Below are 26,061 nucleotides of genomic sequence, written 5' to 3' on the forward strand. Positions count from 1 at the left end.
AAAACCACTTGAAAGCTAAAACTAAGGGATTTTAAACCACGTTGAACATGATCTTTTAAACTCCTTACTTTTTTTAAAAATAAAAGGTTAAATTGTCCCGGTTACATGGTTTTCGCAGTACAATTTAAGCTTTAAACGTTTCTGTCTCGGTTATTCTGTACCCAAGAGAAATAGTAAAAACGGAAAAATATTTGTTACAGAAAAAACTAAAATTTGGTTATATATAATTTTTTTCGTATATTGAGTATTGTTGGAGTTATTATTAAAAGAAAATGAAAACTACGATAATTTGAAAAATTCAGATTTTATAAAATTTCATATTTTTTCAAAAACATGCGTTCTAAACCGGTCAAAATTGTTGAAATCATTACTTATGCTAATATCAAGAAACTATTTTAAGGATTTCTATAAATTTTAGTTTTTGTGGAAATGGCGTATGTTTTCTTTTTCACTTTTTCCAAAAAAATTCCAAAGGGTTCTCTTATTTTCATCATAACTTGCTTAATTTTGATGCTATTAACTTCTACTGGAGCTCATTTGATGGGTATTCCAAAGTGCTTTGACAAGTATTAAATTTATAAAATGCATCGTTTTCCCGTTATTTAAGCTTGAATACTTAGATTTGCGTACTCTTCGAACAAAATATACCTTCAATTACCCATAACTCACTTGGAATTAACATAAGTGTAGTTCTTTAAATGAGAAGTGCATTCAATGTTTTATTATCTTTAATTTTGGTAATTATAACTTTTTTGTAAAAGCTTATAGTTTTTGAGTTATACGTGAAAAAATCTTTAAAACATGCATTTTTTAAGAAAAAATAAAATCCTTGATCTTTAATAACTCAAAAAGTATTGATTTACATTAATAACTTTATATAACAAATTTAGCTTATAGTTTGTCCCTCTATCGATTTATGGTATTATTTTTAATGAAATAATTTTCACCCCCGAGAAGAGGTGGCATCCACTCCCAGGGTAAAAGCGCAAGTTGGCATCATGTCACCTTTGTTCATTGAGATATCCTCTAACGACTCACCAATTTTCATGAAAATCGATGGAGGTTCAACGAAATCGGAGGTGAAAACATTCATTGACTGCACTATATGGTTATTAAGAAAGAACAAAAATAGATATACTAAACCCATGTTAATGGGTTTAGTATATCTATACATTTTAATTCATGCTGACACATTCTTTACATCTCCTTTGCAATCCCTTTACGCCTTTACGCTGATCAATATAGGGTGAGGCAGATAAACGGCCTATTAGAAATATCTCGAGAACTAAAAGCAACAGAATCATGAAAATTTGAATGAAGGGGCTTTGAAGAGTGATCTATTTAATGAAAACATTTTCATCTATTTGTTACTTCTGGTTATACCGGAAGTTGCTTGTAACTTAGTTTTTTTAAATGGGACACCCCATATATTTTTACATTTTTGGAGTCTCCTCGATTAATTCTTTCTTAAAATATAAGGTTTTGTAATATTTTATAGGGTAGTTTAAAATATAATTACGTTTTCTTTTATTAATTTCGTAGCAAATTTCACACCCTGTAGAATTGTAGTAGTCTGACATCAAAAACTATATTTTTGTTCAAATTAATTTTTAATACTTACTTACTTACTTACTTAAGCCGTCCTCTTGTACCTTACGGTGTCGAGGTTTAATTTTTAATATAGTCTACTATTGTTAAAAATTATTGGTATAGTTAAATGTTTAATTTTAGTATACAGGGTTGATCGAAACTCAAAATTAGTATTTTCTGAGTTTTCTTAAATGGAACATCCTGTATTTTAGTATTGTAATGAAATGATATTTTATGGTACTTTTTTATTTCTTAAGAATTCCCTATACCTAACTGCTTTAATTTGTGCTTAATTGTTAATCGCACAAACAATTTTAACTACGTAGGTATTTTGATAGCTCAACCATTATTGGTAATTTTAAGGATCAGTCTAGATCAGAGGTTCCCAAACTATTTTTTCTCGTAGACCACTTTAAAAAATATAGTGGTTTCTGTGGACCCCCTGCTGCTACCATACTTCCAATGAAAAACATGGGGGGGGGGGAGGTAGAAATAAGACATTGAAGGTCTGTTTCGTCTTCTTTTCTTTTCTCAAAATATCATTTTAAGCGATTTTACAGTAAAACAAGTTTTTTGTTTTAAAACAAGTTGCTGATCAAACTTTAGCGTAGAAAACGATAAAATACTTTTTTTCCATTTTCCTTCATTCCCTAAATACATGTTCTTCTATTTGGCTGAAAATTTGCCCACCGATAACCAAAACAGAGGAATTTAATGGTTAAAAGAATTTGTATAGTTTTACAATACAAGAAAAGTTACATGCAATAAAGAGTCAAAATTATATAGTACAATCGGGTTAGCATTTGATCTTGCATGCCGAGCTACCCAAGAAAGATTCTATTTTTCTAATCTTAAGGGGGTCAATAGTAGTGTAAATTTAAAATCGCGAATATGGAGAACCGTTTTTGCTCAATATCTTCGCCATATTTAACTTTTCGACAAGTGTAAGGACTGAAGTTGTGGAAAATATGATTTCGTATAATTTATTCTATTATAAATTTTTTTGTGCCGTCGATATTTTCCGAGTTATGGGGGAAAGAGTGACAGTTACAGAATAATTATTGAATTATCCCGTTTATTATTAGTTTTATAACAAAAATGTACCTATACAAAAATGGAGAGAATTAAATTTTATACAATTTTGATCTCTTTCATGTTTTTGCTAAAATCAATATTTCAGGTAGTACGTATGCAGTAAAGGCGCGAGCATAAGCCCTGATTGATTTGATAGCAGTGGTTTTTGTTCAATATCTCCGCAATTATCAACTTTTCGACAAAAATGGTAGGAACTGAAATTGATCCAAATAAATTGTGTTTACAATAATTACTATAATTTTCTTAACCATTTTTTTGCATGGTCGATATTTTCCGAAGTAATTGTACTTATAGCAGACGCCTATATTTTTGACTCTGATATTATTCCACGTATTTTATTGTATTGTAAAACGATACAAATTCTTTTAACCACTTAAAGTCCTGTGTTTTGGCTACCTTTAAGCAAATTTTTAGTCAAATCGAAAGACATGTCTTTTGGAAATGGAGGAAAATGTAAAAAACGGTATTTTAACGTTTTCTACACTAAAATTTGATCAAAAACTTGTTTGAATCAATCCGCATTAACATTTTGGTTTTACAATTGGTTGTGTGACTTGGCGTTTTCTACAATAGTTCTCCATTTGTTCCTGTTTTTGCTTATGGTTGTCCCTTCTCTAACTCCTATCTTCTTAAAGTTCTCCACTATCTGGTTCTCCCATCTGGTCTTTGGTCTTTCTCATGGTCTGCCTGATACAGGTCTCCATTTGGTAATTTTCTTGATAACAGCTTCTGGATTTCTCCTTTCTATATTCCATATACCATATAAATGTTATTAAGTTATCAACATTTTTTTGACTTTAAGTGCACTTTAAAAAAAGTTGAAAAATATAAATATCTAGGTACAATAATTAATGAAAATAATAACTACACAGAAGAGATTAAAACAAGAACAGGACAGGAAAGATATGCTTTCAAGAAATAGGCCTGGATCCCGCGTACCAAAAAAGTTGATTAATAGCAAGCTGAAAATCCTGACAAGTTTATGATTGTGAAAACTAGCAGGTTGTTTTTAAGTTTATTCAATAGCTTCACAACCTTTATATAATATATGAAAAAATGTTTTTCCGAAAATAATATTGGGCGTTTTAATAAGTCCGACACGCAGAACATTTCAAATGACAGAAATTATGTTGGTGATAAATACGGCGTTATCTAACTGCCCCACGAACTACCTGGGCCCATTAATCCCAAGTACCTGCTGCCCCATCGCCGACAAAGTTGGGATTAAGTCTTAATGACCGGAAATTCCAAAACTGATTATAGTTGAAAGTAAGAATATAAATATTTTCAGTTATTCACTTCAGTTGCAAGTATTACGGTATAGTGTCCGGTTTTGCCCGTTAGTGTTTAACTTTTAAATGGCGAATCCAACGACTATGTTTAGTCAAAGGGGAGAACTTTTATTAATAATTAATGAATATAAATATTCAAAGGCTCATGTCTACAAAGACGGAAAAGTTAGATGGCGATGCATCAAAAAAGGGTGCCAACAAAAAGTGTACACAAAGGAAGGTGATGAAAATTAAGTTATTCTTGAAAAAGCATCGGTGGAGCATAATCATGCTCCAGATATCCACGTTGACCAATTTTTAGTAATTCTACAAAGAGGAAAGCTGTAGAAGATATATGTGAAAAACCTTTAAAGATTTTCCACAAGGAATTGAGGAAGGGAAATTTCAGCAATTTACCGCTGACGACGAAAGACATTTCTTGCGTTCGAAGAAATATCTATGCTGCAAGACAAAAATCCACACCATCATTGCCCAAGTCACAGGAAGAAGTTCTACAAGTGTTAGAGAACTTAAATTTAAAAACAAATACAGGTGAAAACTTTTTATTATCTACGAAAAATAATTCCGCAATTTTTAATTGTTTCACAAATCTTTACTTTTTGTGTAATGTAGATTCTTTGTATGTAGATGGAACTTTTCAATACTGTTCTAAATATTTTTGTCAGATGTTTAGACATGGCTACAAAAATGGTTTTTATATCCCTCTAGTATTTTGTTTGTTACCAAATAAATCACAGCAATCGTACAAAAGTACTTTTGATACATTAATAACAATATGTATAGATTTGAATTTAAATTTCAAACCGAAGCGAATAATTTCTGATTTTGAAATAGCAATTCAAAATGCAGCCAAGTTAGTGTGGCCCGACAATATTATTTTTGTTGCAAATTTCATTTAACACAAAATTGGTACCGAAAAATTCAAAATTTAGGTTTGTCCTCGGAATATAAAAATCAAACTGTTATTGGAAAATGTTTAAAATTGTGATTAATTATTTATATGGGAAATAAGCCACAATAAATAAATAATAATTGTGGCTTATTTCCCATATAAATAATTAATCATAAAAATGCCACAAGGAAATAGCTTCAGAACAACGTTTAAAATTGTTTTTCGGCATTCCTTATTTAGATCCAAATGATGTTGGTGACTTTTTTCTGATGAAACTTTTTAATATTATGCCAGAAGATGATAAGAGTTTTGCAATTTTGTGATTACCTAGGTGATAATTATTTAACGGAAGATTCAACGGAAGATTTCCATCTTAAATGTGGACTTCAAATTCATCATCTCTTATATTTACTACAAACGCATGTGAATCATTTCACTTGAAATTTAACGAATGTTTTGATAAATCACATCCTGACATATTTAAATTTACAGACATTTAACGTTTACAGACATTTACAGACAAAAAAACTTGATAAAACGGCAAAAAGAAAAGTTGATTTTATTGAAAATAGGCTAAATGAATATCACGTTAATCAAAACATTACCAAATTAGACTTCATTAAGTCAGTTTGCAATTATTATGCAGCTATCTTTTAAAATCTAAAATATAGTGTTCACTCTTACATATTTTAATCAATAATCAGACATTAGAATTAAGCATTGTTATTGTTTAACTGTAGTTTTTGTTATGGTATGTAAGTTAATGTAGATTTATAAACAAACTTTATTCGATTATTATGTTATAGTTTCATTATTTAATCATTTAAATTTTTCGCTCATGCTTTGGGAATTGAGTTCCTTTTTGAATACAATAAAGTAAAATAAAAACCATATATTTGTTCACAAAAATATAGTAACGTTTACACGTATCCAGTAACTGGCGCCAGTCTCACTGAAATGCGAGTGCTTGACTAAGACAGCGCTGGATAGGTTCGTTTACACGTATCCAGTAACTGGCGCCAAGCTCACTGGCACTCTTATTAAAAAAAATCCTAATACGGCCACTGAAACCACAGGTACGACAGCGCCAGCGACTGGAACGCTGTGTTTACACGTGTCTACAACCACTGGCACGGGGTTAGAGGGGACGCGGACGAGTACCACTGGCACGAAAAATAGACCAGCCTTCTATTCGAGACAGCGCTGGCAGACAGCGCTGGACTGGAACAAAAAAGCGTTTACATGATGCCAGCACTGTCGTTCCAGTGCGACTGGCGCCAGTTACTGGATACATGTAAACGCGCCTTATTATCTAAGTACCTAGGTAGCGTGGGGGAGTTCGTAGTCGCCCGATAAATAGCAGTCTCATTTTTGCATGAGAATTTAATGAAACTAACAAATCAATTGGAAGTTCTGTCCGATAAAATACATGGGACGTTTTCGTAAACTGACGTTCGAAACCTGTAACCTGTTCCACAATTAAAACTTTCCCTGTTCCAGTGTTTCCCTTCATCAAAGTTTGTCCGACTGGACACCGTTAAGCTATTAAAAAATTTTCAGCTTGCTATTAATCAACTTTTTTTTTTGGTATACGCGGGATCCAGGCCTAAAACTAAAAAAAGGATTCTGTAGCAAGGATATTACAATTTATTTAAAGATAAGACTTATGAGATGCTAAGTGTTCTCCGTATCATTTTATTTGGACATTAAAGAAAGATGTTTCGGAAAAGTTAGAAGCCTTCGAGTTATGGGCCTACAAAAGGATATGAATAATGAGTTGGGTGGATAAAGTCACGGATGTCGAGGTGTTGAGAAGAATGGGAAAAGAAAGAGAGGTTTTAAATAGAATTAAAGTTATAAAACTGGAATATTTGGGACATATGATGAGGGGCGAGCGTTATAACTTGTTGCAGTTAGTATTACAACGAATAATAGAGGGTAGAAGGAAGAAGATGTGGAAGAAGATGCATCTCCAGCTTGGTAAAACAATTTGAGAGCTTGGTTTAACTACACTTCTGCTGATCTCTTTAGAGCAGCGGTATCGAAAGTGCGAATTGCCATGATGGTTGCCGAGCTTCTTAGAAGAGATGGCACATGAAGTAGAAGAAGATGCCCACATGAGCATAAAGTAGTTGGTAAGTAAGCAATAAACATACAATGATGAACTAGTATGACACGAAAGACATGTTTAATGTTAAAACCTCTACAATTCAATTTATAACGGATTTCCTTTTAAAGCTTTTAAATAGTTAAAAAGTTATATATACAAGTCATATAATATAAATAAAAATTTAATAAATTTCTTCCCGACTAAATCCTGTATCTATGTATATCAAGAGCGGAGCAATAATATTTATGCACCCTTAAGGCTAATAATTTATCGTAGAACGGGACGTGGATGACACGGCTGAGTTGCGGGTTGCACGTTGAAGAATCGTGTGATATGAAAGACATTTGCTAGTCTATAGAACAACGGGGCGGAGCGACAGCGGGCACGTGTGCCGTCTATTGTTCCATGGCCCGTGTCGTACACGCCCCGTCCTAACATAAATCCGGCATTATAAATACTTACTTCTCTGAGAACACAATAACCGAGTCTTCGACGAGGTCTGACAGCAGTTACAACCTGCCCCAACTTGATGTTCAGTATATTGGTCTTTCATCGCCACAGCAGAAGCTATCTTCGGATCTATTATTGACACAGTTGGCCTAGAGATCCTCATTTCTGATAACATGTCTAAATTACCGCCTACTGCCCTATCTGATCTATTAACGTTTCTCAGAGATCTTGCTGGATCAGGGTTACATATACATAAGCATCCACAGGCGTTGGGCACAGGGTCTGTAATAACAGGTAAGTAACCACTTGTTCCTTCTGACCTATACATCATTATACCATCTGTTGTACTTGGAACTACTTGAACGCCTTGTTGCCTTGAAGGAGTTCTTTGATCTAACATGGAAGCGTCTAGATCTAGCTGCGACATTCCCGATTCCCTTAAAGATTCTTCTATGGCTTCTCTCACAAACTTTCTTATTGCTTTTTGTAAACATCTTGTGTTGAAACATTTACATTTTGAGTTTTCATAAACTCTTGATTTACGTCCTCCAACAAGTTCGGAGGAAGAATATATAGTAGACTTGTTCTCCATTGTGTGAACGGATGCATGGGATGCTATTTTAAATCTTTGCGCACATATATTTGCTCTAGCTTTACATAATTTGCTGGTTTGTGGTGTGTAATACGGCTTGGATTCGCTAGGGGAAATAAAACTGGGAGAAACATAACTGGGAGAAGTATAACTGGGGTAACTACTTGGTACAGTTCTCACTGAAGATCTTGGTTGTGGTCCGAAATGGATAGAGGACATTTTTACTGGATCTCGTGAATAACTTGGCGCAAATGAATCATCAGATTCAAGATAACTAGTGGATGCATCCCTTACTACAGATCTTGATGCTGCTGGAAATTGGGATGACTTTCTTATTGGATCTCTTGAACGACTGCTCATGAACGACTTGTCGGGATCAATATAACCAGTGGATATATTTCGTAGTGCAGGTTTTGATAGTGATGTAAAATGGGATGACTTTCTTAGTGGGTCCCGTGAACGCAGTTTTGATAGTTTTCTTCCAAGTGACGCCTGACGCTTTACCATCGACTCTGTATTAGTACCATTACTTGCCATAGACTTACCATTTTCAGGTAACCACACATGGCTTTTCATTTCGCTTCTATCACTTGGTATTTCTATTTCTCTAAGAGATCTGTCGACTTTAGGTCTGACTACCTTCCTTTGGCTTCTTCCGGTATCGACTGCCCTAGTTTGCCCATTTCGTTGTGAATAGTATTCAACACCAACACACGTGCTAAGGTAAGTTTCGCTAGTTTGTACCGAAGCATGTACTTTGAGCCTTACTACCGGTTTTCGTTGAGAACCAAGACGAAAAACATCACTTTGGTTCCTTTTAAATTTGCCACTACCATTCCTTAGATTACCGCTTGTATAAGGTCCAAGAGAAGAAATATTTGTGCTTCTTGCAGTTAAATTATCACTACTATCGTCCATTTCTTCTGTCGGAATGACTTGTGATCTAGAATATTGGCTAGGTCCATTGCCATCAAAAAATCTGGAGGATGCATAAGAGCCAACATCACTTTTAACGGGTATTGGTGCGGGAAGTTCTATTGCTTCTTCTGAGCAGAAACAATAGTCTAGTGAATTAATAGCCCCCCTTCTATATCTACTAGAGTCTCTTACCGGTTCTTCGTATTCATCACTAAACGCTCTATTAGATATTGAACGTGCAGAATATCCGTTCATATTTAGTCTTCCTGAACTCTGTGGATACATTATTTAGTTTTCTGAAAAAGCCTTTTGAAACGGGTATCTTTTCCGGCAAATTTTTGAAAAAGTGTGTTAAGGTTTGAGTAGCACTACAATGATAAATTTTGTACATTTTAAATTAACGAAATATAAAAGGTATAGTGTATTGAAAATTAGACTTAATGATATTACTGACAATGTCACATTATTTAGATTTATCTTCTTCTTCCTTTTTCGTTTGGTAATCTTAGTTACCAGGGCTATACAGCCAAGATTCGTTACTGAGGACATACATACCTGAACTAGTTCTGAAACTAACCCGTACCATTGTTTATCTACACAATGGTCTAGTTATACAATGCCCGTACCTTCTATCTAGCCCAGTAAAAGACCGTTTTGGAGTGTAATTTTCGGGGTCATTTCGGGAGTTGCATAGAAATTTGGGTTTAAGTTCTACTTACCCTCCACACTATAGTTGAACTTGTGCTGTTATTTGTTTTTACTTGGGCTGACAGTTACTCTCTCTCTCTCTCTCTCTCTCTCTCTCTCTCTCTCTCTCGAGGGTAAAAAAAACGCGCGTTTAAAATAAGTCCGGAAATGGATAAATTGACTAATTCTAAGCGACTTTCGTTCTATAGAGTTTTTTTAAGTAAGTCAAGATTTTCGAGTGATTTGTGAGTGAAGATGTTTATTTTTCAACAAAAAAAAAATTAAGTTTTTAGGCGATTTTTCGCAGATAACTCAAAAAGAAAGGATTTTATGGGAAAAATATTTTTAGCAAAAAAGTAGCTTATAAAAAAGCGAAAAATGGTGTATATTAACGAAGTCTATAAACGCAGTAAAAGCAAAGTTTTAGTTCATGAAAAATACATTCTTATTCGTCAAATTCCAAATCTAATATTTCAACGTGACATATCCACAAAATTAAGTAACTTCTGGGAACAGCCTCTTAAATTTTTTAAAAGTTTTTAAAAAACGCTTTATTTTAATTTTATTTAGCATCAAAACTAAGCTAGTTACACTCAAAATAAAGTAGGACCATTTTTTTCGGTAAAAGAAATTGTGAAAGTCTCCCCCTATTAGGACACTTAATAAAATTAATCTTTACCGCTGTACCATTTTGTTTATATGTATGTGTATTGTTTACACAATCTGTAGGTTTGACCTGTTCGAACTACTTACTTTTGAAAACAATTAGTTTTAAAAAAAAATGTTTTCTAAAAAGTTAGGAAAAATACCTTTTTTTTTTAAATAACTTAAAGTATTAGTGATACGAAAAATCACAAAGAATAAAAAAATGTAGGTTTTGCTTTTTAGTCTGGGCTGATTATCGGAGAATAGGCCATTTTTGGGAAAAGTTATTTACCAGCAATTTTATTGCTGGAATCGAATTATAAGATCCTATTTATTAATAATATAGGTATACAAAGTTTTCAGATGGTGTGCTACTTTTTTTATAAACAAAATGGCGCCCGAAAATCATGTTTTTTTCAATTATTGCTCTAGAACTCCGAAGATTTTAACTTTACAACAAAAACACTCAAATAAAAATTCACCGTGATTAAATTCTGCATAGAGACGTGTTTTTCCCGATCTGCTCCGACGAAAATTTTCCTCGGAAAATGCGGGTTTCCCAACAAAATCTTTAATTTTCAAATAAAGTTTTAGATAAGTAATTATTTACCAATAATTAAATAATTTGGTGACTTAAAAGATTTCTTGGTTTAGATTATAGTTCCAGAAGCTGGTGAAAATTAAACGAATATTTTAGCAACAATTCAATTGTTAATTAATAATTTACGGTCGCAATTAGAACCAAAATAATTATGATGCACTGATCAAACTTTGAAATCTTATAAAGATGAGATGCCTATTTAACATTTTGTCGACAAAATAAAATTTTTTTATTTTTTTGCATAATCTTTAAATGTTAAAAAAAAATAGTTATAAACAAATTAACGTTTCTCAGAAAGTTTTTATTATATTATAATTTTAAAAATAGCTAAAATGCACATTTCAAATATCTTGAAAATGAATGCTTTAAAACTTTTTTGCAACCATTTGCAAAAAAGTTATGAAACAGCAAAGTAAACATACTATTACTATGGTGGTAATAATTTTTTTTAATCCTTTCAAAGCGTAGAAGTGAGTTTAAAGTACAAGATAATTATTTATAAAACAATACCGATTATCAGCTTAATGGTTATATTTTAATTACAGGTTATAAATATATTTTTTTGTAATTTACACGCGCGAAAGTAGAATAATACAGTACCGTAGCTACCCGCTCACATACACAACTCGCGCGAGTTTAAGCGTGTCAGTCGCTTCGAGTGAACATTTTATCTCCGGCTCTGTATCAAGCCTACTTCGCGCTAAAAATTACAAAAAAAAGTATGTTTAATCTTGGATTAAAATATAACCTTTGCACTAATTTTTGACATTCTTTGTGAGTAATTAGATTGTACCATAGACTCACTTTTAAGCTTTGAAACAATTAAAACAAATTATAAACAATGGAGAAATCGTATATTTATTTTGCTGTTTCCTAACTTTTTTGCAAATGGTTGGAAAATTTTTTTAAAGCATTCATTTTCAAGACCTATGAAATACGCATTTTAAGTATTTTTTAAAATTAGAATATAATAAACAATTTCTAAGAAATGTTAATTTGTTTATAACAATTTTTTTAAACATTTAAAGATTATGCCAAAAAATGAAAAGTTTATATTTTGTCGACAAAATATTAAATAGGCATCACACCTTTATAATCTTTCTAAGTTTGATCAATGTCTCATGATTATTTTGGTTGTTATTGCGACTGTAAATTGTTAATTAACAATTGAATTGTTGCTAAAATATTCGTTTCATTTTAACAGGCTTCTGAATTTATAATCTATACCAAGGAAGCTTTTATTTCACCAAGCTATATAATTATTGATAAATAAATACTGTCCCAAAAAATTTATTTGGAAATTCGAGATTTTGTTGGGAAAACCCACATTTTCCGAGGAAAATTTTCGTCTGAGCAAATCGGGAAAACATGCCTCTATGTAGAATTAAATTGGGGTGAATTTTTATTTGAGTATTTTTGGTGTAAAGTTAAAATCTTCGGAGTTATAGAGCAATAATTGAAAAAAATACGATTTGTCGGCGCCATTTTGTTTATAAAAAAAGTAGCACACTATCTGTGGACTTTGCATACCTATATTAATAATATATAAGATCTTATAATTCGATTAAAGCAATAAAATTGCTGGTAAATGACCTTTCTTTGTACTTTACTAATTAGACCAACGTATTATAACTATTTTTTTTCAAAATTTAAAGATTATGCAAAAAAAAAGAAAAAATTATATTTTGTCGATAAAATATTAAACAAGCATCTCATCTTTATTATAATCTTTATAAGTTTGATCAATGTATCATGATTATTTTGGTTATTATTGCGATCGTAAATTATTAATTAACAATTGAATTGTTGCTAAAATATTCGTTTAATTTTCACCGGCTTCTGGAATTACAATCTATACCAAGAAATCTTTGATGTCACTAAGTTATTTAATTATTGATTAATAATTACTTACCTAAAACTTTATTTGAAAATTATAGCTTTTGTTAGGAAAATTCGCATTTTCCGAGGAAAATTTTCGTCGGAGCCAATCGTGAAAAACATATCTCTATGCAGAATTTAATTGCGGTGAATTTTTATTTGAGTCTTTTTGTTGTAAAATTAAAATCTTCGGAGTTATAGAGCAATAATTGAAAAAAATACGATTTGTCGGCGCCATTTTGTTTATAAAAAAGTAGCACACTATCTGCGGACTTTGCATACCTATATTATTAATACATAGAGTCTTATAATTCGATTCCAGCAATAAAATTGCTGGTAAATAACTTTTCCATGAATTTTGCTAATTAGCCCAGAGTATTTTATAAATGTTGTTCTGAAGCTATTTTCTTGTGGCATTTTTACAATTTTAACTATTTAGAATGGGAAATAAGCCGAAACGTTAATAAAAATCATTTTTTAATAATATTGTGGCTTATTTCCTATTTTATAAATGTGCTAGTTTCATTTTGTTTTTCTGTAAGATAAAAATTAGTTAAGATATGGCTGTTCAAAGTTAGCATACACTCGTGATTACTGACTCGTTCAAGCCCTTTCAACTATAACTCTTTCAAAAATAAGCATTTTAAGGGGATGGGTACGAACTTTCGGCTTTAATGCTATTTAAATTGGATTAATTTTTTTCGAATCCTGTTAAAATTACGTTATTACCGAGGGCCGAAAGTCCGTGAAAACTTCTATAATGTTTATTTTAATAAATTACAAGGGTGAAAAACTAAGAGAAAATTTAGTGTGATTTTCAATTTCAAATATCTCATTCAAAAGAAACTTTTTATTCATTCTAAGGGACTTTCGGCCCTCGGTAATAAAGTAATCATTCATTCGGCGTTTAAATTTTTCAAAAATACTTATTAGTTTTCATTGTTTTCAAATACATTGAAAATTTTGACAGGCGTCAAAATTTTGCATTTCCTTCCTTTCCCCTTCGGTGAAATTTACAGATCATATAAAAAATTATATAAGTAAAGTAAACTGTTTGTAAAGCGGTAAGGATTAATTTCATTTGGGGTGCTAAATAGGGGGATATTTTCACGATTTTTTTTTGCCAAAAAAGGGCGGAAGGGAGGCTTACTTTATTTTGAGCGTAACTCGCTTAGTTTTGATGCTAGCAACTTTTGTAAAAAATAAAAACAAAGGTTTTTTACCAATTAAAGGGAAAAACATATTAAACATTTTTTTAAAACTTTGGGGTTTTCCCAAACTTGCTAAATTTTTTGGTTATTTCACGTTGAAATATCCGATTTGGAATTTAACGAATAAGAACGTATTTTCCGTGAGCTTCAACTTTGCTTTTGTTGGAAGTATAGACTTATGAATACGCAACATTCGTTTATGCTAAGAAATTTTTTTTTTCGATAAAATACTTAGTTTTTGAGTTATTTCCGAAAAACCGCCTGAAAATGTGTTTTTTTTTTCGACAAATAAACATTTTCAATCGCAAATAACTCAAAGTATTGAATTACTTAAAAAAGTCTTCAGAACGAAAGTTATTTAGAGTCAGTGAATTTATCCATTTCCGGACTTATTTTAAAGGCGCGTTTTTTCACCCCTGAGAAGGAGTGACTGTAACCCCCCAAGTTAAAGCAACTAACGGCACAAATTAAACTTTGAAGTAGAGGATAAGTAGAACCTAACGTTAAATTTTCATGCAATAGGGATGTTCACTAGTTTTTAAATATATGTAGTTAAATTCAATAGATTATAAGGTATATAAAAACGTAACAATCATAAAACTGTTTAAAAATGTATATTTTTTAAGATAAATGAGTTCCTAATGTTGATTTTCTTGGAGGCTAGAAAAAACGGTACCCTGCAGCGAGGCTACGGTCTGTGACGTCAGCAGTCGTATCGTCTTTTATCGATGACTAGTTTTGTATACTTATTTACGAAGTGTATTTGATTGTGTGCAGTTCTTGACGTATTTATTAGTAAAAATGAAACCAAATAAGTGGTGTTTTGTTCATTGGTATGTAAATACCTCTAAAAACAATTCTGACAAGATTATTATTACAGTTCCAGCTAATTTAAATCGTAAAAAGAAACGTAAAAAAGAAGTATATATTATATCAATAAAAACTAAACTTTTCTCTTGCGAAGATCACTTCTTTTTTGTAAGTTATGGATCGTTTCCTAAACAAATGGGTTTTTAAATTAAGTACTTATTTTTACCCAATTCTATGATATGTTTTAGATTTAAGTTAGCTTGGTTATAAAAAAATAAATTATAAAAATTCTTAATATCTACCTACAGTCGAAAACTTCGTATTTTGGCTTCTAAAAATCTGTTTCTAAATATCCAGGCAACGAAATGGGTTAGCAAGAAAATTTTTACAAAAATAAAAAGTACCTATATAGTTTATGATCTTTCAATTTGTCTGGAGGTTTAAAAGACTTGGTGTCCATAATATAGTAATAAAGCAGGTACCTATTTATTACCGACAGATCCTATAAACTAGACATCATTTAAATTAGTAGGGCAAAATCTATGCAAATGCTATTTAAATACATTAATTTTTTCGAATCCTGAGAAAACTAATAAATATTCTTGAAAACTTTGAACGCAGAATTAAGATTACATCATTACGGAGGGCCGAAAGTCTATTATAATAAACAAAAAGTTTCATTTGAATGAAATATTTGAAATTAAAAATCACACTAAATTTTCTCTTTTTTTTACCCCTGTACCTTTCTAAAATAATATTGTGGCTTATTTCCCATTATAAATAGTTAAAATTGTAAAAATGCCACAAGAAAATAGCTTCAGAACAACATTAAAATAAACATTCCGCTACTCTGTGGTTGATTTATTTCTTTACAAGATGACAAGAAATCAGACACCATTGTTACATGTACAGTACGTAGGTTAAGCAAATCAGCTATTTTAAAACCTTTCATTTTATTTATTTATTTGTACCACCCAAAATATGTCCTTAGAAACAAATTCACCATAAAACTCCACGCTAGTCCTGATAAAATAATAAGACAACAAAATAAAAAATAAAATGACCTGAACTAACGTCAAACAGGTATCCAAAGAGAAAGAAATAATTTTAGATTGTAAATTAAATTGGAAAGAACACATAAATTATGTAATTAAAAGAACAGAAAATAGTGTAAATTTATTAAAAACTTTCAGTCATTCCTCCTGGGGAGGGGATCCAAAAATAATGTTACTGTTTTATAAAACACTTGTCAGATCTATTTTAGATTATGGTTCTTTATTTTACCATTCAGCAGCGGAATCAAATCTTAAAAAAATAGATCAAATGAAAAACAAATGTCTTCGACTCAGTATTGGATACTTGGGAAGTACGCCTATAGACGTCATGGAAGCTGAAACATGTGAACCACCACTGAACCTGCGTAGAAGATTTTTGTCTGACAAATTCGTATTAAAGTTAAGTTCTCAGAAATCTAAGGTGTTGGCTAAAATATCCAGTTTAGCCAATATGGTTTTGACATCTAAATATTGGGAGAAGAAAAAAACACCGATATTAGTTGAAAGTTTTATTACCAACGTACACAGATATGAACAACTTTATCAATCCAATGGTATCCCTTTATGGAATTATCCCTATGAAATGTTTCTATATCCAGTAAAGACTCATATTAATGTTAGATACTTGTGTCAAAACAGTGATATTATACAAAAAGAACATTATCGGGAATGTACAGTTAAGTGGAAGGAGTATGGAAAAATTTATACTGATGGATCGAAATCGGAACATGGAGTTGGTTGTGCCGTTTATTACCCTTCTAAAAATATTAAGTTAATATACAAACTACCAGAAATGTTGTCAATTTTCAGTGCAGAGCTTATTGCCATAAAACTAGCAATTAGTATGTGTTTAGAACAAGAAGATGATAAATTTGTTATATTCACAGACTCTAAAAGTTCTGTAGAAAAACTTAAAAACCTTTGTTTAAATCCTAATTTAAATTATATACTTCTTGATATTTTGGAATTGTATCACAATGTATTAAGTATGGGAAAACAAATTTATATTTCATGGATCAAAGCCCATTCAGGTATAGAAGAAAATGAAGAAGTGGATTCTTTAGCAAAAAATGGTGCGAAAAATGGAAGAATACTCGGATCAAAAATACCAGAGTCTGTCTTTATTACAATTTTTCGAAAGGAACTAAAGGAAAATTGGCAGCTAAAATATGAATTAGGAGAGAAGGGACAGTTTTTTAAGAATATACAACCAAAAATAAGGGACAAACCATGGTTTGAGAAGATATGTAATCGTTCAATTATTCGGATTATAAGTCGAATGCGCTGTAATCATGCCTTATTTCCCGTGTATAAATGTAAAATAGGTTTGTTAGATAATAATAATAGTACATTGTTTACCGGGTAGGAAAAGCTTAACATTCCTGGACGACTGTGAAGATTGCTAAGTCGAGGCGCAAGCCGAGACTTAGCAACACAGAGTCCAGGAATGTGGCTTTTCCTACGAGGTAAACATACTATTTTTCCGCAAATCGTTTAAAATTCGACAGATATTGATTGATTTAAAAAAAACGCGATAATTTTATTCCCAAATAAATGGTGCTTTGAAATTCCTAATAAAATTACTTCGGTTACTATGGAAACGTATTGAGGTTGAATTGTCAAACTTGACGCTTATAAATTTAATTGCTGGTGTTCTCGAAAGTAAAATGATAAGTGATGATGTAAAATAATAAAAATACGGAAATATCATTTCCTTACAGTAAGGAAATGACATTTCCTTACAGTAAGGAAGTCCTGACTTTTTCTTCAAGAAATTTTGACAGGAATGTCAAAATTTCCTGGCGATTTGCGGAAAATGTCTTTGTGATGAAATTGCCGATTTACAACATATTATTTTAAAATGTCCTTTAAAAAAATTAGAAATTGACAAGATTTATCAAAATTTAATATCTTACAATATGAAATTTCCAATAAATGTTTCAAATCTATTGACATTAGAGGATAATAGTATTTATAATATTATATATCAGTATGTAAAATCTACTAACATTACATTGTAAGCAGTATTGCGACAGACAAAAAAAATTTTTCATTGTAAGCCTAAACCGAAAAAATAATTTAAAAAAAATAAAAAAGACAAACAACAAAATAAAATATGTACTAAAAAATAAAAAAATAATACTAATATAAAAAAACAAAACAATAAACAAAAATATACATAAATCCTAATAAAACAAAGAGAAATAAAAAAATTAAAAAAAAAACAAAAAAAAACAAAAAAAAAAAACAAAAAAAATACATAAAAAAATAATAAAAAAAATATGTAAACAAAATCATTAGGCATTTACTAACATACCATTATTGTATTGTATACAAATTATTGTTACTCAATTTACCACGTATATAAATGTAAGTATAAGTAAGCAATGGTTGATAAAACTATAAGAAAACATGACTGGCCTTTTGGCTACGCCAGTGCCATTAACTTAGTTAAAAAAAAGAGAAAGAATACTGTGGACATGGCGCGCGCTGAAGTATATGAGTACGACTAGTGACGTCAGAAGCGTTTTCTTGAAATTTAAAATAATGCTAGATTTCTAATGAAGTTTTGTTCATAGAAAGGCTTTTTTAATTTTCTTAATATTTTAGACAATTATTTCTAGGGTGTTTCTTAATCGTTTTACATGTAAAATGACTATTAAATTTTTTGTGAACATCCCTACCCGGAGTTGACCCTGAAAATTACACGGTATCGCCGTGTTTCCCGTTCATTTACTGGGCTAATATTAATTCAACTAGGTATAATTTAAACACCAAAAAACGTGCATTCATATAATATTATGTACATGTTAAAATACTTCGAGATACTTACTGCAAAATCATTACTGTTACAATGCTGTTACTAACTGACCAAATTTAATCCACGTTGATTCCAGTTGAATTCATAAATTCAGATAAAATGTTTGATCTTAAGCTATCGTATAACCCCTCGTTGTTGAACACATTCGGCGTGAAACAAAATAACGGCTGCAAAATTTTGTTGGCCATAAATTTAACAAGCGCTTTTTAAAACTCATTAAATAAATAGCCGACACTTTAGCAGCTGAAAATTCCTGAAACAAGGCAGTTGAGTAACGGTCGTTTTCAGGATAAATTAATGTTTACACATCTTTTATTTCATACGCCCTGCTGTGTATTTTCTGTTCGTTTCAGATACATTTTATGAAAATATTGATATTTTACGTTAATTTTTTCAACCTTTTATTTATTTAAGGCAGCTCGATTTTTCCAGTATTAGAGAGGATTTTTTTGTAGTTAGATCTCTATTTTTAACGTTACTACGACTGAAAATGGTATACTGATGAACACTGTAATAGAGGGGAGCAAAGTATCCTAAATGTGCAGTCACTCGAGCGTTATGGGGACCTATTGGGTTGTGAAGAGTAGGTCCTCAAACCAAAAAACTTCAAGTTGTATACTGGTATAAAATGGTTTATTAAAAAACTTCCTAAAAAGTCGTGCAAAAGGTTTTCGTTCTAATTCAGAGCATCTTCAGTGCCTAGAATGAAGTATTTCCACGTTAGTTGAAGGCAAAAAGTTAAAATTGTGACTGTTAATTAGAAAAAAAACATGTGGAGAATACTTCATTCTGCTGAGTATGTAGTTGAAACTTGCACACCAATTAGAGTGGTAACATTATAATATATGGTTTACATGATATATTTAAATAACATAAGGTGAATACCAGTCGATGTTGAAGGATTAAAATAGTACATGCTTAAAGGACAACATGCTTCCCTGCTCGAAAAACTAGGTATTTGCCAGTTCAATGGGCACAAACGGGCAATATCGAGGTTTAGTATCAAAAAACGTTAACTACAAAAACATAAAGTAGCAGAAAATGCGAAAAACTGTTTTGAAACGTAATATCGGCCAACAAATTTGTGATTACGGAGGCAAAATACATTACAATAGAAATTTGTAAATTTATATAATATTATTATGGCTTCTTTGACATATGGTAAAAAATATTACAGGTTATTGTTATTCTACAGAGAAAAAAATAGATTTTTTTTTAATAATGACCTGATAACGCTTTTTGATATTACCGATATATATTTTTTGTAACCGTTAACGTCGCACCTGATAATAATAGTTTTACTACAGGGTTAGCACTGCTGGGTAAAAATGTAAAAATATAATTTCCCTAAAATGTTGAGAAAATTTCACTGATATTTCCCTTTTTTTTTCAGGATATCCTTTAACTTAAATTCGCTGATATTTTCAAAATTTTCAGGATATCCAATGCAGCACACTAACCCTGTATTATAAAAAATGTTATAAGTGTATTTAAATAAAAAACTTTATTTTTATAATAACATACAAATATTAAACTTATGAAATGTCTAAATACTTATAGGTACCATCTTTAAACGTCTTCATCTTCTGAAACATTTTCATTATGATCATTACCCCTTCCTTGAAGATTCTAGTAAAAGAAGTGATATTGGTCTTTAATTTTTGCTCACAGAGTTCTACTAAACCTTTTAACTTTTTATTATTAATCGTTAACGGTTTGTCGTATTTTCTTCTTGGCACAAGTTTGTTAATTGAAAATGTTCGAAGTTGCCTTCTCTGTATTTTTAATTTCCTAAAGTTGTCTGATTTAAAATTATATTTGAAATAACTGTGTGCAGTGTCTTCTTTTATAGTATGTATATTGTAGCCAAACTATGTTCAACCATTTGACAACATTTCCTTCAATGTCAGTTTTTTTATTTTTAATCATTTGAATTTGAAGTTTTTTATAATTCAAAATGTCTTCCTGATCTATTTCAACTACTTCGTACATATTTTGATTTCTTTAAAGCCATTTTAATCACTGTACATATACCATCCCGATGGATCATAAATTTCCAAGCCTTTACTCGCGTTTTCGATGTGGGCATGGACCATATCACGTTCCATTTGGGAATATTCGGGGTCAAAAAATAACTGGTCGATTTTTGAAATATTTAGTGTTTCAACAGCAAACAGAAACATTTTGGCCCGAACTTCACTTTTCATTGTATTTGTAAGGCAAGAGGCTACCTCAGAAGATCCACGACCCGCTATTGCTTCGTGTCATACAAAGTTTTGTGCTACGACTGGACATTTTTCTGTTAAACACTGACAAAATCAAAATATTAAATAATTACGACAAATATATACGTAACCGGCAATAAGAAAATATCATATATGTTTTCTTTTAACTTCGGCAAAACTAAAAAATTTAACGAGTAATCAGATTATTGTAATCATGTAATGAGTAATCAGATGGTAGAATCGAACCATATCGAAAATAAACAAATGTATTTAGCTATCCAGTATCAAAATGGCGTTTTTCAAACAAATACGAATTATAATAATAACGCTGTCTACACTACAGCTTAAAATATTAGTGTCAATAAACGAATAAACGGTTAACAGTCAGGGCCGGATTAACACTTTTGCCGCCCATGGGCCAGAGGTCTGCCTGCCGCCCTAGCGGGGGTGCAACACCGGGGGGGGGGGTCCGGGGCCCCCCCCCCGAAAAAAATTGAAATTTAGAGGCAAAATAACGCATTTTGGGACATTTTCCAGCGCTCAACTGTCTCTTGATATTGTAATGGTTTTAGTACCTCTCATGATGAAAACAAGAAACTATGTCCTAAAATTGCGTTTTATTAATTAAAATAAACTATTTGACAAAACTCCGTTAATTACGAAACCATTTTCTACAACCGTGATATTCCATTACTTAAGATTACAATAATAGTAAATAAAATCGTTGTTGATATTATTTTGTGAAACATCATGCAGCTCGTAATTCCCAAACTCAACAATTCTTTTATAGTTTTATGACTATTTTGGCTGAGAATGATTGATTTGGAGTGAAGTGAAAATTCGGCTTCGTTACTCGGCGACGGCTCACCTGTGAATGTGCCCGCAGGCTTTGAGCCATAATCGGTCATTGCTGTCGATTTATGGGCAAAAACAGGACAGTTAGGAAGGGGCTAAAATTAGTAAAAGGTGTACAGAGTAAGACTGCAAAATAAATGATAATTTCTGTATTGAATATAGGATAATAACAAATATATACAACATCGAAATATAACTGTTCAGAGCATACAAATCACATATCCAAACAAATAACTTACTCACTAAATTAGCTTTGTTAAAGTAAATATAACTTAAAACTTCTTCTTTCTTGCACGTGCATTGGAAAAATCATCAACAACTGCACTGAAATCGAGTTTTGTTGTCAGTTCATGTTCTATGGCTAAAACAGCCAGGCTGACGAGTCGTTCTTGAGTCACTGTTGAACGCAGATAGTTTTTTACTCTTTTCAAGGTCGAAAACGATCTCTCAGCAGAACAGTTTGTAGCAGGAGTTGTCAAAAACATTTTCAAACCAATAGCCACGTTGGGAAACAAGTCCTGTAGATTTTTTTCTATCAAAAATCTGTACAAGTTTGATAGTGAAAAGTCTTTTTCGGCTTCTTTGTAGTTTCCTCGGATCAGAAGTCCTTTCAGATGGATGCACTCGCATATAAACTCTGACTCTTCAATGTCTTCAATATAGATTTTCTGCAAAGACGTCGCGTTAGCAGTAATTTCTTCGGTAGTTAGAGTCTTTAATTTTGTTAGAAATGAAAACTTTGCAACGAAGTCTGTGTACACAGAGATCCTTTTGTCTAACTGAAACTGAAGTGTTTCCACGATGATGTCATAACTTTGTTGAAGACAATTTCCCCTAATGTCATCATCCTCATCATAAGTTCTTTCTTCATCTTCTTCTGAAGATTCATCAAAGAACCTCTTTCTTTTCGCCTTTCTTTTTGGGCGATCAAAATCTTGCTGCACCTGCGGCTGCGTCTCTTGTGGAAGTTCTGGCTCATCGTTCTGTCTCATTTCACCTTGCGCAATTTGCAGTTTTTTTTCGCCCTCTTTCTTATAGTGGGTAAACATGTCTTTCATGTTCATCACATACTCTGTGAGTGAGTTGTACAGGATTACAACGCTGTCCACGGTCATATTTTCAGCCTGGATCTTTTCACTGACTGAATTAAATTTTTGAAGTACATCTCCCCAAAGGGCTGCCATGAAACATGTTTCTAGAGACATTAGTTTTCGCAACAACCCTTTGGCTTTGGATTGTGTCTGTTTGTTTTCATGATTGCTTGAAGTCATGTCTATCAGCGTCTTGACCATGGGTTTGTAGTCTTTATTAAGGCTTTTGCAAGCTTCTTCCCTTGCAGACCATCTTGTAACACTGAGAGACTTCAACGACGTGTTCTTGTCCTTTCCTGTGGCCGTGAAATTTGACAGAAGAAGATTCCACCTGTGCGTAGAAGACGAGAAAAAATTGTACAATCCTTGCAAGAGATCAAAGAAATGTTTTGCAAGAGAACAGCATTCTGCTGCGCTTGATCCCACTAAATTTAGTGAATGCGCTGAACAAGGCACATAAAATATCAAGGGATTCTTTTCTTTAAGTCTTGCCTGCAACCCCGAGTACATTCCTGACATATTTGACGCGTTGTCATAGGACTGTCCCCTACAGTTTTGTATGTCCAATCCTTTCGACTGTAGGAAAGAAAGCACTGAGTTCACTAGTTCTTCACCTGTATGACCTTGATTTTTCATAAATTCAACAAAATGTTCTTCAGGGATTCCCAATTCATTCACATACCTTAATATGAAAGACAATTGATCAATGTGTGTTACATCAGGGGTGGAATCTACTATTATAGAATAGTACTTGCTTTTCTTAGCATCATTCAAAATTGTATCAATAACGGTTTTTGCCATTATTTCGATGAGTTCTTCACAAATGGTTGATGATAGGTATGACTGTTTGCCTTTACCCGCTTTCCCATATTTTTCAATGTGTGCTTTCAAAAATGGATCAAATTCGGCAATCAGCTCCAAGCACATCATATAGTTGCCATTTGAAAAAGAACCAAATTTTTCGTCAGTCCCCCTAAAGGCAAGACCACGCGAGGCAAGTTTTTTTATTACGGCCACCACTCTCTGGAGAACTGCCTTCCAATACCTTATTTCTTCTTCCACTTGGTTTTGTAGAAGCTTATCGATCCTCCCGGCTGCTTCTGCTCTTTGTTTGTATACTATTACACTATTGTAGTGAACGTGCGAGTTTTCATGCTCTTTTATTCTCGCTGATGCATGTTTCCAATCACTGAACCCATTTTCAGTAAACTGAGTAGAGGTCGAACTAAACAATTTGCATGGACCACAGAACAAAGAGCCTAAACTTGGTGAGTAAATCAAGAAATCTCTATTTACAATTTCGCCATTTGCAAGTTTTCTGTCGAATAGCCATTTAGCCAACACTCTTTTCCTGTCTGGATATTGCCTTTCAGATTTTTTAAAATCGCAATCTTTATTTTGATTCCATCCATTTTTAACAAAATATTCCCGCGTCTCTTCATTCACTATCCATAAAGCAGGATCATAATTTGGTTTCAAATGGACAGAAGAGTCAGGTTCAGAGACTGTTAATTGATCTTCAATCTCGTCAACAACAAAAGTTAATTCGGATATAGCTGGTTTGATCTTGTCAGTATCAACACATGACGAAGCTGAAGGTGCTGATGCTGAAGGGGTTGAGGGTGAAGCTGAAGGGGTTGATGCTGAAGCTGAAGGGGTTGCTGTTGAAACCGGAGGGGCTGATGCTGAAGCTAAAGGGGTTGATGTTGAAGCTGAAGGGGCTGATGCTGAAGCTGGAGGGGTTGATGTTAAAGCTGAAGGCACTGATGCTGAAGCTGTTGAAGCTGAAGGCGTTAATATGGAACATACTTCTAGTTCTACTTCACAAAATTCTTTGACACTTTCTAAAAGCACTGGTTCTGGTGGCACTGGTAGGTTACTTCTTGTAAAAAATGTATCAAGCTTCGCAGTTTTATTTACAACTTCTGTCAATTTTTTTTTCTTCTCTTCGGCTACTTTTTTGTATTGCCACCCACTGAGCCGTTTGCGTCCATCCATTTGTACAGCTGCTTGTTATAGCATCAATGACATCGGAAGTAAAGGTCTGACTGTAAAAAAAAGAATATCTGTATAATTCAAAACTGTAGTACGATACGACAGGAAAAATGAAGCGAAAAAATGAGGGAAGCGAATTTCCTTCCATTACTTATTCAACTCATTGTGAAACCTATACGTATGGCAACATGCCGAATTACATTTTTCCTTATAGAGAACGGAATTAGCTAGAAAATCGAAATTTGCCTTAACATTTTCAGAAAAATATGCTCTACACGAATTTAAAACATAAAGAAGAATTTTTCCCATACGGGCCCCAAAAACCAAAATTTTGGGGTAAAACCCCCCCAAAAAGGGGGTAAATGTTATGGGATTCTTTTGGCTAAATAACTTAGCCGAGATATTGCAAAAAGGAAAGTGTGTGCGTGTGCCGAATTTGAAGAAAATCGGTCAAAAATTGCGACCGCTAGAGCGCGGTCTATATTAACTTACATTACCATTACTATAAACAAATAAATATTTCTTACCTCACAAGTTACAATTTCAAAATGTTACTCCGCTCAAAACAAATTACAAAAACGTTAAACCTAAACAGTTAGACAGACTGCAGTACGTGGAGTTGAGACCAGACAACCGAATGACAATGGCGCGTGGCGGTGATGGAGTTGGTGGGGGGAGGGAAGCGGCAAGGCGACAAGACGCCTGCCATCAGCCAATGCTAGCAACTACTACGATCCCACAACTAAATTTCCCGTGCGTAGCGTACGATACAGACTGCCGCCTCGCCCCTTCGACTCACTTGGATAGAGTGGCGTAGCGTAGTGTACTGCGACACATTACACCGCGCAGAGTGTCGCGTTATAAATAAATAATAAACAATAAAATAGTTTTTTAATATTTAATGCTCAGGTTCACTGGTCTTGATAATCGATAATAAAGCTTTATAATCAATCAAAAATAATTACACTTTTTTTTTCTCAAATCCGCCGCCCCAAAATTTTGCCGCCCTGGGCCGCGGCCCAGTTGGCCCGTGCCTTAATCCGGCCCTGTTAACAGTCGATAACTGTTTTTGATGTACCACGAAATTCACTGTGAAATAACGTTATCACCTCTTAGATGTTTTTGACATAAACAATTTTTTCACAATAGGCCTTTTCCATAGAGTTATATATTAGCATAGAGAGAGTGTCATTCAGAGCGAAGTGACGACACCATCTTTTTTATTTGGATTAGTGCTGTTTCACTCTT

General features: G+C 32.6%; 2 protein-coding genes across 4 annotated transcripts in view; both read right to left on the reverse strand.

Annotated features, from left to right (window-relative positions):
- Positions 1-9,375, reverse strand: part of LOC114338882 (uncharacterized) — a 103,135-nt gene extending 93,760 nt beyond the window's left edge. For all 3 annotated transcript variants that reach the window (XM_028289514.2, XM_028289520.2, XM_028289527.2), the window contains exon 1: positions 7,442-9,375. In XM_028289514.2, the coding sequence (XP_028145315.2) occupies positions 7,442-9,224 (1,783 nt within the window). In that variant the 5' untranslated portion in view covers positions 9,225-9,375. The remainder of the gene's footprint in view (positions 1-7,441) is intronic.
- Positions 9,376-21,543: 12,168 nt separating this feature from the next.
- LOC126883822 (putative protein TPRXL) lies at positions 21,544-25,665 on the reverse strand. Its single transcript, XM_050649493.1, has 3 exons — positions 25,341-25,665; positions 24,265-24,866; positions 21,544-21,822 (listed from the first exon to the last, which is right to left on the reverse strand). Exons 2-3 carry the CDS (start codon positions 24,814-24,816, stop codon positions 21,544-21,546), a joined length of 831 nt encoding a protein of 276 aa, XP_050505450.1. The 5' UTR covers positions 24,817-24,866; positions 25,341-25,665.
- Between the last annotated feature and the right edge of the window lie 396 nt (positions 25,666-26,061).

The sequence above is a fragment of the Diabrotica virgifera genome, chromosome 4, assembly GCF_917563875.1.
Source record: "Diabrotica virgifera virgifera chromosome 4, PGI_DIABVI_V3a".
NCBI classification, from domain to species: domain Eukaryota; kingdom Metazoa; phylum Arthropoda; class Insecta; order Coleoptera; family Chrysomelidae; genus Diabrotica; species Diabrotica virgifera.